The sequence below is a fragment of the Myotis daubentonii genome, chromosome 14, assembly GCF_963259705.1.
Source record: "Myotis daubentonii chromosome 14, mMyoDau2.1, whole genome shotgun sequence".
NCBI classification, from domain to species: domain Eukaryota; kingdom Metazoa; phylum Chordata; class Mammalia; order Chiroptera; family Vespertilionidae; genus Myotis; species Myotis daubentonii.
The window spans coordinates 52,348,035-52,364,444 of NC_081853.1; the positions used below are offsets into that span (position 1 = coordinate 52,348,035).

A 16,410-nucleotide genomic window follows, 5' to 3' on the forward strand; every position below is an offset into this window, starting at 1 on the left:
AATTTTGATAGAAAACACAGGTTTATAATTAAAAATTGTAACTTTTTAATTGGTTCATAAAGTATATAGTATAGGGTTATGTATGGAATAGCACATCGGGTAAATGGCCTCCACGGCTTTGCTGGCACATACAAAAAGCCGTGGTCTTCATTGGTCTTCATTGTCCCTGCTCCTGGGCCATAATTGGTACTTGGTAATGCTTATCAAATTGAAGGGATTGACATCAAAGGGCAACAGATATTAGAATCTGATTCAATAAACCAAGTAAAATTAGGCTTTTATTTTTTGTTGTTGTTGTTGTTAATGCTCACGCAAAATTCAAATCTTGCGTGAATTTTGGGACACCCTATACTATAGAAAACAGATAACAAAATTTACTCAGAAGTAATATAAACATAATATGGTTCTGGCACAATATTCACCAAAAACTTCAGAGGTAAAACTTATTGTGGCCTTTCAATTCACAGCTAAATAATAAATTATTTAATAAATGGTATTGGTATAATTAGCTACCCCTGAAAAATTAATACAATACCAGAGTATAGTAAAAATAAAATTCATCATTTGATGTAAAAATAGATGAGCAAAAAAGAAGAAATTTTTGGAAAATAGGTTAGCTTATCAAAATCAAAAGGCATAAAAGAAAATATGAAAATGTATTACTACATAAAAATAAATTATAAAAAATAAATTTAAAAACATTGTGTCTGATGACTTGCAGGGATATCCAAAAAGGATGTGAAGTCACACTTTAGGTGAGGGTTTTATCCAAAAATCTGTGTGAGAGTTCCAGTAAATCTGACACTGCAAGGTCATGATTTAAGAACACTTCTCCTTTTGAACACATGTAATAACACACAGAGACACACACCCACAAACATACACACACAAAAACAGGTAAATATACCTATGGACCAGACAGAGAACAGAAATAAAAAACAGTAACAATTTAAAGCACATAGTAGGTAAATGGCTAGAAGTGCCCCCTGTGAGGATCAGAATCATAACTACATCCAAAGCTTGAAACTTCAACTGCTGGGTTGAAGTTCTTGAACTTAAGAGAGGGAGCCAAAATAAGCTCTGGCCAATGCTTGGAGTTATGATTATACAGAGCTGCATACCTAAGGAGGCCTCAGAAATAGGACCTGAGCAAAGGAAACCACTGGTCAGTGACTGGATATGCAATATGCTTAGTACCACTATTTGACAATAATCCAAAATTGGCTATATAAGACTTGATTCTGAAATGGATGACCTATAAACATCCATTGAAGACATCAGAGAACTTAAAGTGAGTGACAGATCTTCCCACCAAAGATGAATTTTTAAACTAACACTCCAAAATATGAGATAAACATAAAATAAATAGCTGCTCCCCACCCCCCCCCCAAAGTAACTACTGGGAGGTGAATTTACTCAAGAAAAACAACACTATATGTCAACAAATTAGATAACTTTAATAAAACAGACATATTTCTAGAAATAAAATTTAAAAATCTTCCACAACAGACTCCATAAGAAATAGAAAATCTGAATAGCCCTACAGCAAGTAAAGAGATTGGATTTATAATTTAGAAACTTCCCAGAGACTTCCAGTTTCTAGGCTGACACCTGGAGGTTTTAACACTCCATCCTAACAAGTAAAAAGCTGTACAAAATGGAAAATAAACAATTCTTTTTAGATTCATAAGTGAGGTTGAGCACAAATGCTGACCCCAGCCCCAAATACAGAGAACCACAATTCATCAGAGCAGAAACCCAGAGGCAAAAAACTCCATAGGAACAGTGCCAGAGTAGGGAAACCTGAACTGTAATTGACAAACTGCTGCAGGCTAAGTGTGGGCACGTTTAAGAGACACAAGCTCGTAGGACCATCTTCAGGTTTTACCGCTTGGCTGGGAGCTCTACCAAGTTCTCAGGGTGAATACTGGAGGAAAATCCCCTCATGCTTTCAGCGGGGGCAGGGGAAAGATACCATTTTGAACGGTATGGGAGTATTCTGTTCTTCCGAACAAGCCCTGCCCCCAAGAGAAACTAGTTCATCAGAACCTAACCTGCAGGGTTTGATCACGTTCTTACTGACCTGGGGGAAGGATAATCCCCTATCCAGCCAGCTCTAGGTTTCCACGTGGAAGGAAGGAAATAGCCAGCTCCAGCTAGTCTAGCCATTCTCTCCCACCTAAGGACAGGGCTACTGAGAATCACTGTGAAGTCCAGAGTCCAGAGGCTCAGGCTCCCTGAAAGCCTGAAACCTCAGCATAGAGCAGTGGTTCTCAACCTGTGGGCGCGACCCCTTTGGCGGTCAAACGACCCTTACACAGGGGTCGCCTAAGACCATCCAGCATATCAGATATTTACATTACGATTCATAACAGTAGCAACATTACAGTTATGAAGTAGCAACGAACATAATTTTATGGTTGGGTCACAACATGAGGAACTGTATTTAAAGGGCCAGAAGGTTGAGAACCGCTGGCATAGAGGAAGGAGAGGGAGAAAAAGAGGGAGAGCAGCCAACTGCATCCAACAATTTTGGCATATGGTATTTTCATTTCTATTTATCTTTAAGTATTTAAAATATTTTTGTGATTTCTCCTTTGACTTGGTTATTTAAGAATGTTTTGCTTAATTTCCATATACTTGTGAATTCTTCCCTCTCCCTTTTCCTCTCTGATAAATCTCTTCCGTTCCCCGCCCCCTACCCCCACCTCACCAACATATAACTAAAGGCCTATTTACAGCAGTTTCATTACCAATACATCATGTCCAAGTATGAAAAAAAAGCCACAACACATACTAAAAGGCAAAAAAAATGTAGTTTGAAGAGGCAGAGCAGGCATCAGAACCGGACTCAATATGGCAAAGATGTTCAATTTAATCAGACCAGGAACTTAAAACAACATGATTAAAATGCTAAGGGCTCTGATGGATGTGAGACAGCATGTGAGAATGCACAGGCAATTTAATCAGAGCAATGGAAATTCTAAGAAAGAACAAAAAACAAACACTGGAGGTAAAAAATGTAACAAAAATGAAGAATGCCACTGATGGGCTTTAGTAGACTGGACACAGCTAAGGAAAGAATCTCTGAGTTTGAGGATATCTGCACAGACACCTCCAAAAGAAAAAAGCAAAGAGAAAAATATGGAGGAAAAATAACTCAGAAGGGAATACCCAAGACCTATGGAGCAATTATAAAGATATTATATGGGTAAAAGCAATTGACAGCCCTCATCACCCACCACTCCTCACCCATGAGCACCACCACTGATCCCTGCATCCATCAGCAAGGCAATGAAGAGGCTGAGTACCTGGGAGAGGTTGGAGTAGGGGCACAAGCAGAATGGACAATTTCGCAAATGAGAGGATATCGTAGGCTTCCAGAACAATTTTCCCCAAGACCCTTCTGAGTTTTTTCCTATCACTGTCTCTTTTTCTATGCTATTCACTTCACTTTCCACATTCTTTCCTCATCTTTTATCCAACCCAAATTCTTTTAGGGCTCAACTAAAGGCACTTGATTCTCAAGTTGCCCCAGCGTACTCTGATCTCGCTCCCCTCTGAGCTCCTCCAACACCTCTCATCGGTGCCACATGTACAGGGCCATGATCAGCACAGCCCTGGGATGGGCACATGGCATTGAGGGGCAGCTACCACATATTCTCCCCTTATTATCCATGCATAGTGCACCAGTGCCCTGTAGCAACTCTAGCTCCGCACAAGCTCTAAGGCAACCTCTGTGTGAACCTTCATACCTGCTCCCCAGACTCGGGTTGTATGACAGGCTGTTCACTGTCTACAGGAGATCGAATATCTTCTTCCTCTGCAAGTGGAGCCAACCAAGTCCGATCGAGCCTAACACTCAAGGGCTTTGGTGCAGGAGTTAGTACACTGGACTCTTCCCAGGTCCCTGGGCCTCTTTTAATCTCTGTGACCAGGGGAATGACGTCTTTGTTCTCTGCAGAAGAGCTTTCTGTCACCTCTTTTTGCTTTGGTAACTTCTGCCTCCTGCATCGTTTGCGACAAAATTGCTCCAGAGTACGTATCACAAAACGGAAAGCCCGGTGGAAACGATCCAGGGCTAACTGGACTTTGGTTTTCCTGGACTCTCCCTCCAAGTTTCCATCCCTCTCTTCATTGCTGAAGGAATTGAGCAGCAAGGCAATGAAGAGGTTGAGTACCTGGGGAGGGGTTGGAGTGGGGGCACAAGCAGAATGGACAATTTAGCAAACGAAAGGACACAGTAGGTTTCTAGTACAATTTTCCCCAAGACCCAAAACCAAGTCAAATGAGATTTCTATGTCCTTCTATTTCTCAAGAAATTCCATCTATAAAATGAATAAAAAGAGACGAGATTGAGGAGTAATTGAGATAGCAAGATAAGACAAAAGAAAAACTGATGTTAAGGGGTACAAACAGCCAAATCCAGCTTATCTACATATAAGCAATACCTATTGTAGACTCTGGCCAGAGGAAAGCAGAACATTTTTACCATGTGGTATAATCAAAAGTATATTCCTTATGAATCAGCCAGAATCATAATCTTGGACACTTATGTTGGAATTGCCCACAGGGATATGGGCCTGATGTCTAAGATTGCTGTGGGGTCCTCTCCTGTTTGCAAAATTTGAGACTTGGTGTACTTTGTGCAGGCTCTTTAGATCCCACTGCCTGAACTGCAGTAAGTACTGGCGCTGAGGCAGAAGGGTTTGAATCAAATCTACAACTCTTCTATTGAAGCACATATCACTTTAAATTCAGATCATCTCCACAGCGCCCTGCTTGGGATTTTTGCTTACATTTACACACCCCAAATTCATCATCTTTACCTCCTCAAACTCCTCTGTGGCTCGCACCAACTCAAAAATATACATCCTTCAGGGAGAAGTGTCTGGTGGGTGTGAATGGGTCTAGCCAATATTTTTCAGCTTCACCGTGAGAATTTCCAACTCTGGATCTTTGCTCAAGCTCTCCTCTATCTGCTCAGTTCTCCTTGCCTCTTAAATGCCATTCTCAAGTACCATATCTTACACAAATCATTTCTTAATGATCCCTTCCCCATTCCCATTGGTGGTGTCCCGCTCTCCCGAACTTTTGTATCACTCACTGTCTATCTACACTCTCCTTAGGTTCCTAGGATAAACTACCATGTGCAGATACCTAATTATATTTGCACCATAGCCCCAACTCAGGTGTCCTTGGGTGTCTCCTGTCTCTTCACACCCTCACTGGTAGATGCCTAATTAGCCACTCCATAAATACCTATGTCTCCAACTGCAAGTAACAAACTCAAGTCAGCTTACACAATAAGGAAATGCAATATAGCCAGAAGTTTGAAAATAAAACAGGGAACTAGGTATGACAGGTAGACATGTTGTTGCATCTACCTTCCTCAGTGCTGGTTTTGCCTTATCTGGTTGTTCTGGTAGCTGCATGTTTACAGTTCTATCCAGAATCCCTGTCATAAAATGGCCCAGAGGAAGTAAAAATACCATTTGTTCCCTTGTCCCCTTTTCTTCTTCTTTAAGAATAAGAAACCTGCCCTAGCCTGTTTAGATCAGTGGATAGAGCATCAGCCTGTGGTCTGAAGGATCCCAGGTTTAATTCTGGTCAAGGAAACATGCCTGTATTGCGGGCTCGATCCCCAGTAGGGGGCATGCAGAAGGCAACGCATCAGTGATTCTCTTTCATCATTGATGTTTCTATCTATCTGTCCCTCTCCCCTCCTCTCTGAAATCAATGATAGATAGATAGATAGATAGATAGATAGATAGATAGATAGATAGATAGATAGATGATAGATAGATATTTTTTTAAAGAATAAGAAACCTTCCTCAGTGGACATACCTTTACATCATATTGACCAAATTTAGTCACAAACCCCTCCCTGAGCCAATCACTGGCAAAGAGAATATGATGATTATCTTAGAATAATCATCTGGAATAGAATAGCTATTGGGACATCAGTCAACACAAGCACTATTGTGACAAGGAGGTTTTGTTTCATGCTTATCATACTTTCCTTAAGCCAAATTCAAACACAAATTATTAATATTATATAATATCATAATATTCTGTTTAGAATAAGAATATCACTAGTGAAATGTTGCAAAAGAAGCTAATGTGTTTCTTTAGTTCATGTATTTTCATGTTAAAAAGTCTAAGACACTCACCACGAGTTTTCCTATCACCATGATCAACAAGAAGACAACAATGCACAGGTATTTATCAGCTTCCATCATACATTCCCACATGTTCTCGATCCATTCCCCGCAGAGGATGCGGAACACGACCAGGAAGGAGTGGTAGAAATCCCCCATGTGCCAGCGTCGAAAACATGGGGATGTTGTAGAATCACAGGCTTTTGGATTTTTCTTTTCACAACTGAAACTAGAGCCAAACAGCTGCATGCCAACTACTGAGAAAATAAAGATCACAATGGCCAGGACCACAGTCAGGTTTCCAAGGGCTCCAACAGAGTGGCCTATGATCTTAATCAGTGTGTTTAAAGTCGGCCAAGATTTGGCTAACTTGAAGACCCTCAGCTGTAGATACAGACAATGAACAAAAATGAAAGAAAAGCCAGTTAAGGACAAATTCTATCTGTTCAGTCACAAAACAAATGACATGGTCTCAAGCCACAGCATTTATGACTTTCAAAAACCTTTTCAAAGTCAATCCATACTAAACATTGCCACCAACTCCATATACCAATCAGATACTCACCTGTATCTATTTGGTTTTAAAAATGAAAATATTTTGTTCTAGTTATTTTTAAATGATAAAGACTTTGGGGGCATGATGATGGAACTGAGCATACATGCTTATTATATAAAATATGTATCTGAGGCAAAAAAAACCTCAGGCCTAAGGATCATATCCACCCCATTGCCTGTTTTGTATGGCCTGAGAGGTAAGGACATTTTCTACATTTTTAAATGGTTGGAAAATAATCAAAAGAAGGATAATTTTATAACACATAAAAATTATATGAAGTTCAAATTTCCACATTTGTACAGTTTTATTGGAACGCAGCCGCGTCCATTCATTCTCGAACATCTAGGACTACATTTGTGTTACAATGACAAAGCTGAATGGTTTTCACAGAGACCACATGACCTGTAAGGCCTGTAAGGCCAACGATATTTACCATTTGGCCTTTTAAAGAACAAGTTTGCTAACGCCTGCACTATATCGTTCAGAACACAAGTCTGAATCTAAACTTTATGACAATGATGAATGTTATATGATGTTTTTACTCAGGAGAGGACAGGCAATCGGTTACTCAAAACACACACACTTTTTTCCAAAGAGGATTTTCCTCCATGAAACCTTACAGATATGTTAGAGACAATAACCTTGGAGAAAACACAGCAACTAGTTTCATAGGTTATTTTTTATATTAACTTTCAATATAAACTGTGGTTTAAGTCCAAAGTACAATCTCGTTAGGTATCAACTATCTGGGGGTGGAAATACTGCAGGTCGGGAAGTCTTATGTCCCAAGAGAAAGACCACCACCGTCTGCTCAGGGTGGAGCTGGGAGAAACTGTATCTCATATGCGGACAACGCCAGAGTTCCTCGCTAAGCGTGTGGGTGTAATAAGCCTAAACAATAGTAAAAAACACATATATAATTACATATTGATTTTGTGATTAATCACTATGCTTTAATTATGTTCAATTTGGAACAATGAAATTGGGGGTCACCACAACATGAGGAACTGTATTAAAGGGTCGCGGCATTAGGAAGGTTGAGAACCACTGCTCTAGAGGCTTAGAAATCCTATCCATGCCAAATTAACCTTTGAGAGAGGACAAAAGGCCACCTTTTTATGGTTCCCTATTTCCCGCTCAGATGTGATTTCTCAATAGATTTCTGTCCGACCTCTTGTGGGCTTGGTCATACTCTGCTTCATGGCCATTTCTGGGCCTGTCTTGTATCATCCCTAAACTATAGCTCCTTGAAGACAGTGCTTTCCTCGTCTCTGAGCATTCCCTGTGTCAGTTAACATTAGGTACTCTGCTAAGGTTGCCAGGATGCCTCCAATGGCTGTGACATGTGGAATGTGGCACTGGCAGCCCTGAGGAGGGACTTGTGAGAAAGCGCCTGCCACCAGCAGTACCCATCCCTTTCCTGGGCTCTGGGGTCTAAACGCACTTGATGAGTCCTGAAGTGAGGATGCCTGGCTCAGAGCTCCGTGGAGGAAGAGATCATTGGGGTGACAAAGGGCAGAGTCCTGACACCATAAGACACATTTTGCAACTGGTTGCCTAAAGGCTCATCTGCGAAGGGCGGAGGGGAGAGTAGGGGTTCAGCTGAGAGAAGGCCCCTGGGACTCCCAAGGGCATTTATTAAAGACCTGAGTAGGAAGAGTAGTACGTTTTGGGTTCTCTGATTAACGTAAGATGAACTCATTAACCCAAATTAGCCACTGAACTCACTGAAGACTCTTTTCAATCCTGGCTGCTAAGTTATTCAGCAAAATAAGAAAGTAAGTATCTTACCACTCTGAAGGACCGGAAAACTGGCAAACTTTGTGGCATCATCACATCTACAAAACTCAGAAGAGCAACAATGCTGTCAAAAATGTTCCAGCCTCGGCGAAAGTAGTGGTAGGGATCGAGCGCAATGATTTTTAGGCACATTTCTGCTATAAAAATGCCAGTGAAAACCTACATTGAGACAAAGAAAAGTGGGAAAAGGAAGCCACCTCTTTTTGCACACACACGTTAAGAATGGTTCCAGGGGAAAAAAAAGAATGGTTCCAGGGAATTACAGGAGTTAGAGAAATACAATGCATTCTCCTGGTTGCACAATATTCCCTAAAATCCACGGAAAATAAATATTTAACTGCTATAGAATGAACCTTACTCTACCTTTGCTCTCTCTCCACCCCCTTCCATGGTGCCCAGTTCAATGTTCTCAAGCTCGCAGACATCTCAGAATGGAGAAAAAATATTTCTCATTCTGTTGAAATTAAAGCAAAGCTGGCTTCTTGGTAGATGGCAGAATGATAGGAAGTATCAATTAATTCTGCTAAATTCTTTAAAAATACCAAAGGGCAAGAACTCCACAAAGGGGAACTACAGAACAGCTCTATGAATTAAAGAAAGACACCCTCCATAAACCAGAATCCAGGAGGAGCTCACCTAACCACTCAATCTTAGTACCTTGATCAGAAAAAAAATTTAAAAGGGGCCCAGAGCAGAGAACTGAAAAACATTACTAGGAACAGAAAAGTATCTTTGAGCAACTCACAGGATAAACCTTAGATTGATTATAGCTGAAAGGAGGATTGATGAGTTGGAATATAATCCTAAAAACTCACTCAGAATGCAGGGCTCTTCATTCCAGAACAAAATATCAAAGAATTAAAAGGAGAGGTAACAGTTTTTTAAAAGTGCTAAATTATAGCACCATAGGCAAAAATAATTTTTGCCTTGTTTTTGATAATCAGGTAAATACAGGCTTAAGAAACTTGCACAATGTTGAATAAGTAGTAGCTAAATTCAAAACTATCTTTCAGAAGATAATCAAAGCATATCCTCATAGCAAACAGCACATTCTCCATCACACACACACACACACACACACACACACACACACACACACAGAAATAAAAAGGAGAAAAACAACAGTATGAAAATGATAAGGTAATATAAAAAGGGTTAAAGTCTTTTAAAATGCTGTCAGTTATAAGACTCTCTCCTCTACAATTCTGGGAAAAACAACCACCCATTATTGATTAATTCTCCCTATTAAAAGTAACATGATCTGTTTCTTATAAATAATTACTTATGATTTATTTTTTAAATCCCTAAAATAAAGTGACATAAGTTAAAAGGATAGGAAAAAGATAAATCCATAATAGGCAAATAAAAAGAAATCAAGGGTGGCAAATAAAATTCAAAGCTTATATCTATCTTTTCCCTTTAAATATTGCTGTCTACCCCTGCCCAATGCCACACCCAGTGCCTAAAGGCAGGCAGTGTTGCCTGTTCTAGTTCACTGTGCTGGACGGATCCCTGTCCCCTTCTGACACGCTCCTCTTCCTCCTGTCGCCTTCAGGCATTACCGGTAGGTGACTAGCCCTACAGTCGCCCTGGTGCCTTGGGACCATTGGTTTTGCAGTCCAATTCCACTGCTATGGATGGCCTCTTGGGAGCTTAATGTACTCCCCTTATTCGAGCAATCCTGGAGCCTAGAGAGCCCATTTCCAAGTCCAGTCCTATAAATCCACCCATCAGAGGAGGGAGGTTTGGATGTGTCCTTTGGAACTCAAGGCTCCCATGCCTCCCCTCCATCAGCAACATAGGGACATAATAGATGGGTGGCTGCCACCTTTGTGTTGTGTGTCTAGGGCACGGTGCACATGGAATGGAAGCACAGGCTAGGTGGTCAGCACTACAAGTTTCTCATCAATTTTCAGGAGTTGGGGTGCAGGTGCTGCCTGTGTCCTCAGACACCAACAACGTCCCTGTGCTTTCTTTCTGCCTCTGGCGAGAGTGAAGAAGAAAGTGATTTAATGAGCCAGCTTCTGACTGAAAAATGCAGCTTTATCTCAATATCCAGGATGCCTTGCCAGTGGGAAATCTGAGAGGGGGCTTTTGTCACTTCCCACAGTTGGACCGGCTGATAAAGTGGTGGACAGACCACCTTTGCAATTGCAAAGCCCTGTCCAGGGGGGTGACTCTGGGTTCTTTGGGCATTCTCTGGAACTTATCCAATAACTCCATCCACCAGGAGGAGGTGCTGAAAGAGGGGTCTGCCGACTGTTGAGGTAGGAAGCATGGCCATGAAGGTACAGCATTCAGCTTCCAAGTGAAACAATACCATCAGCCCATTTCTGGAGTACCCGAGCAGGAAATAGCTGAATACACTAGCCTGGAGCCCAGAAGACCTCACCTGTCAGAAGGTACAGTGTGTGTTGGGTTTATCATGTAGCATGGAATCGAATGCGATTCATACACACCCACAGGGCATTTCTTCTGAAAGGCAGTATGGGGAAAGGAACTTAGACACAGACTGTCTTTAAGGAGAACCACCCTGACCTTGCATTGTGGTCTCACTGGAGCCCTGGTCCTCCTGGGAGGAATGTGGGACTAAGGGTGAGAGGTACCCATCTCCAGTTCTACCTCATCCTAAACTCAATGCATAGAAGCAGCTCTGTGGACCAACTTCTGATTCAATAGGTACAGTGGGTTCTCATCAATGTAAAAAAAAGAATAAAAATACATGCATACATATATACATACATACATACATACATACATACTGCCTGGAAACACTCAGCAATGCTAAATAATGATTATCTTTGCTCGTAGAACCATTGGAAAGGACTTTCTTTATATTTCCTTTCTTTGTATTTTCCCTTATTTTTAAAATTTTAAAAAGCATGTATTGATTTTTAAATTGGAAAAATAAAGCTTCAAGAAGAAATGACTAGACATTTTGGTAAGATTTTTAGCCTATTAACTCATGAGCTAATTAGGTTAGAACATTCAATGAGTAATTATTTGTTATTTATGATATTTGGAAGATTAATTTTCCTTTGGGGAAAAATGCCTTCTGCAGGAATTATGCAGTACACTCTCTTATCTCAGTTTACCCAATCTAACTAAGACTATATCCATCCAAATGGAAACATATGAAACCCTACCCCCACTCCAACCCTCCAGCTCCAGACACCTCCTTCCCAGAAAGCAAACCCAGGCCCTGACTCATCTTTCCAGGGGAATAACACCTAGTAATGGCAATCACATTATTTTGTGACAAATGATGTCATCAGTATCACCAGGGACCATGCTACTCATTACAAAGGGCCTCTGGATATAGTTAATGTTTTCTTAATTATCCCAAATGGTTGACATTTTAAGATGTTTACTTGCTTCTGGCTTACCACTGAGTGATTCTTTAGTCATCTACTGGATGACTAAAAAGACACTTTAATATACTAGAGGGTCAACACAGAGCCCATGGGAAATTACTGAACTGGGTAAATGCAAAATCCTAAAAGTCATCCTTTCACTCTACTCCACATAAGAGTACCAAAGACCTAGGTTAGGTTGGGCCACTTACAAAATGTTTAGACTTCGAAAGAGAGAATTCAAAGTCTGAAATGTATTTTATATTGTAAAAAACCTAAAGTTACCAAATTTCCTGTTTGCAACATAAACTCAAAATCCTTGTTCATGTTGTGATGCTCCATGGCCAAGAAGAGAGTGTTGATTATGATGCAGATGGTAATGACCAGCTCAGTAAACGGGTCGGTCATCACGGTTCTCAAGGCCTTCTTAAAGCGTAGCCACTGGGGACTACAGTTCCAGATGAGGTATTTGGATGCCAGATTTTTCCCACATGGGAGGCAAGGCTCCTGGGATTTTTCTTGTTCTGGAGAAGGAGAATGAAAGAGCAGTTGAGAAGTGATCTCTGAACTGGTCTGGCTGCTTTCTGTATTCCTTCCTCCCTCTTCCCCAGGGTCTCTTGTGACACATGACCAGCCAAGAAGGGCACTGACTGGTGTAGCCAGAAAGGTTTTCCACATACAACTTGCTTGTGGTATAATCAAGTACATCAAGTCTTTATGCTTGTATACAAGTCATTATACTGTGAACCCCTGGGAGAGGGAGACACAAGCCCAAGCTATGTTCACTCGAGGCAGACAATGCTGACAGCTGTAATAGGGGCACAAGAGCTTTCAGGGTTCAGGGGCAGGAGAGATATTCAGACAAGAGCATCTTTTCTCAGAGACAAGCAGCACTCTATAACCTGGTTGAGTTCAGGTCTGAAAGCAGCTATAGTTCTGATTTTCCTGGAACCATTTCAGAGACTCATGCAGGCCAAATGAGGTAATTCAATAGGCCCAAAAGTGCTAAATGATCCATTTAACCCTCTCCTTACAGTGACGAGTCCTGTCCTTGAACACCAACCCTTGAGTTGGTCCTTATTACTTGCTGTTAACCGGGTCCATCAGATGGATCCAGCCTGCTTACACAGGTCTCCTATGTCCATGCCACATTCCTAACTCCAACTTCAATGACAACTGCCACCTACTAGAAATTTCTATGTCTTCTCTTCTAGGCTGTGTATCATTGTCACTGAGACCTCCTGTGACTGCCTCGCCCAATCAAGAGATTCTGTGTGTGCTCTTGTCCTATCCAAGTGCCAACTCAGGGTGGGCCTACAGGGAAGACCCCTTCTTCCAAACCACTTTGCTCACATGCTCCAAAAAGGCACAGGAAATCACTCTGCAAGAAGTATGCGGGTTGCAGAGGGCTTTGGGGTGGGGGGAGGAGAACACCGAAGAGAGGAAGAATGGAAGGATATGATTGAAGTTAGGCCCTCCCTTGGGCTAGGAAGCAGAACTTACCCTGCATGGTGATGGTGAGGATGCTAACAGCACTCAGCGCCCTCTGCCTTTGAAAGGGGTCTCTATGCTCGTCACAGAAATCCACTGACAGGTTCTGAGACAGTCGTTTGGTTTGCTCTAGGAGGTATGGCTATAAAAAAGGACATGGTGGCCCTTCTGAGGGAAGAGGCCACCTCTCTTCAAAACTTCACAAACTACTGAGTTTCAATGCCACATACAACAAAGACGTTCAATATTTTACATAGGTTGACTCATTTCAAGATGATGACAGATGTTCAGTTCTCTTATTTCATATATAATAAATAAGAGAAATATGGTTTGACCACTCATGTTTCTTATGGGTGCATGTATCTATAGGCCTATCTACAGAAATTTTTTTTCTCTGTGATTTATTCATTGTCAACAGAAAGCAAACAAAAATTTACAAAAACTAATCAACATACCAATGATTGCTGGCAACCCATCAAAAGCTCAGAATGGGGAAGGAAGAGTTTGCCTTAGATGCTCCAGAGGAAGTTTGGGCCTACCAACAACTTTATTTTGGATTTCAAACTCAAAGAATTATATAACAATAAACATTTGCTGTGTTTTTTTCAAGCAAAAAAAAAAAAACAATAATGAACAGTGATTCAGGGTATGAAAGCAATAAAAAATCTAATTTGGAATCAATGCTTGAGAGGGAGAGATAAATTTAGAAAGGTGGATTAGAGCCAGAGAGTGAAGTGCCTTAAATGCTACCTAAATAGATTTGGAAACAGTAGCTGAAGAGAACAATCAAATATCACAAGATCTATGTATTGACCCTCAAGCACTCTCTCAGGCTGTGCTCAAGAGCTTACTTACCTATAATTCTAAATTCTCTGGAGATTAAAGAACATAAACCTTCAGCTATCCAGGAACCTCGAGTATCCATAATGATTTATTTCCCAAAAGTTCTGACCAACCAGAGTCCCAGAGGGAACTATTCCTCTGTGATCACCTGTTCAAAAGGCAACCTGTAATCTTTATATAGCTATCTCCTGTTTTAATTAAAGGGCAAAGACACTTTATATTAGGTGTCTGGGTCTTTGTCTTTGTGGAACAAGGAGAAACTTTCAAAATACTAAAAAAGTATTTGCAGATCTAGCCAGTTTGGCTCAGTGGATAAAGCATTGGCCTGCAGACCAAAGCTCTCAGGTTTGATTCTGGTCAAGAGCATGTACCTAGATTGCAGTCTCCTCCCCAGCCCGGGCCCTGGTCGAGGCTCATGCAGGAGGCAACCAATCAAAGTGTTTCTCTCACATTGATATTTCTCTCTGTCTTTCCCTCTCTCTCTTCTACTCTCTCTAAAAATCAATGGAAAGATATTCTCGGGTGAGGAATTTTTTTAAATGAAGGATTTGCAGTCTCTTCCATATGCTGTGTTCTGACAGGAAGCCTCTATACTCTGTCACTCCATCAGAGAACTATTCACAGCAGTAGATGATATCTGTCCATCTACTTCTGCAAAGGCCCCTCAACTCCATCCCCCCAACATTCCCAGATCCTCAGGCATGCACACACACCTGCTGCCCACATCCTCTCCCTCCCATCCCAGGAAAGTGGCTCTAGTCATTAGTCCATGGCCTTATCCTCAACATTTTCCCTGTTTCTGACTCCTTTGTCTACAAGTAAAACATGTTTCAACATCTCCCACCTTAATGATAAAAATAGCTTTTTACTAGTATTTCCTATTGCACATTCCCCAGTAACTTCATTTCTGTACATCCAATTGGCTTCTCTGCTTGGATGATCCATAAGTACATCAAACTTGACAGTCCAAAACTGAACTTGCTATCTTCAACATCCCCAGGACAAGTTCCTTTCCTGTCTCCGTAAATTACCCTCCATCAAGTCAACCACCAAAGCTATAAACCGGGCATCATCCCTACTCTCTATATCTAGTCAACTGCCAAATTTTACCTTCTGCAGATCACTGTACTCTGTCAATCTGTTCATCTCTCTTCATCCTCCCTGCTCTCACCATAGTTTAAGCCACTGTCATTGGGTTGGTTATCTGAAGCAGATGCTGTTGTTGGCCTCATCCATACGTCCTTGGGCCTTACCTGAATGCTTTCTCTTGTTACCTGAACCCCTTCTGCCCTACTACACAGCAAGTTAGAAATACAGAAAAATTATTGTCTTTTCACCCTAGCAGTCTTTAACCAATGATGGACCAAAGTTGGTGTATACATATCCTGTCGCCCCCACTCTAGGGAAGTTAAACTACAAGTATCGTCAGTGGCAAATGGCTTGATATTGCACTTCCTTTGGCTACCCTCTCTTCCATGTATTGCTTCTCTCCTCCCCTCTTAGTGCTTCCTGGGATCACTTTCTAAGTAATCTACTTGCACTCTAATGTCTCAGGGTTTGCTTGGGAGGGAACACTGTTCTCCCACAGCAATCATCACGTCAGTCATCACATTGCACAGCAACTGCCTCCTTTTTAGTGTATCTTCATCATTAGTTGTTTGTCTTATATATCTCATGTATCCCTGTCACCGACCCCAGTGCCATGCAGATAGTAAACACTGTCAACATTTTAAGTAGATATTTGGAAATAATGGGTAACTGAATAGACACATGGGTGAAGGAAAGTGTATGCAAATGGAGGAGTGGATAAATGAGTAAATAAATGAATGAATCCTTTCAATTAGATTGACAACTTGACCCATCATTAATTCCTTGACCAACACTTACCTTTTTTGGGGAATCTTCGTCAGAATCTGATCCTAGAACCTGTTCTTTCCCAGGCTCTCTGAAAAAGAAGGACTTCCTTTTCTTATTACCAAATAGCTTTCTCTTCTTTGGGGAAAAAGATGATGCTTCAAGGGAATTAAGCGAACTTCTGTCAATTCCCATGGCAACCAGAGCCTTAGAAAAGGAACAAACATAATTAATAAACAGGTTATACCTCCCTATGAAACACTACAAATGACCTCAACCTTTGTGAGCACTCTCTCCCTGTTTCAGTAGCACTGTGCCATGCAGATTGCTCATCACCTAATTGGAATTGCTA

The 16,410-nt window shown here is 41.2% G+C and overlaps 1 protein-coding gene across 2 annotated transcripts in view; it reads right to left on the reverse strand.

Annotated features, from left to right (window-relative positions):
- Positions 1-16,410, reverse strand: part of SCN11A (sodium voltage-gated channel alpha subunit 11) — a 90,244-nt gene that overhangs the window by 23,254 nt on the left and 50,580 nt on the right. For both annotated transcript variants that reach the window (XM_059664435.1, XM_059664434.1), the window contains 6 exons: positions 16,092-16,265; positions 13,374-13,503; positions 12,156-12,394; positions 8,509-8,676; positions 6,174-6,545; positions 3,756-4,181 (listed from right to left, as the gene is read on the reverse strand). In XM_059664435.1, the coding sequence (XP_059520418.1) occupies positions 3,756-4,181; positions 6,174-6,545; positions 8,509-8,676; positions 12,156-12,394; positions 13,374-13,503; positions 16,092-16,265 (1,509 nt within the window). The remainder of the gene's footprint in view (positions 1-3,755; positions 4,182-6,173; positions 6,546-8,508; positions 8,677-12,155; positions 12,395-13,373; positions 13,504-16,091; positions 16,266-16,410) is intronic.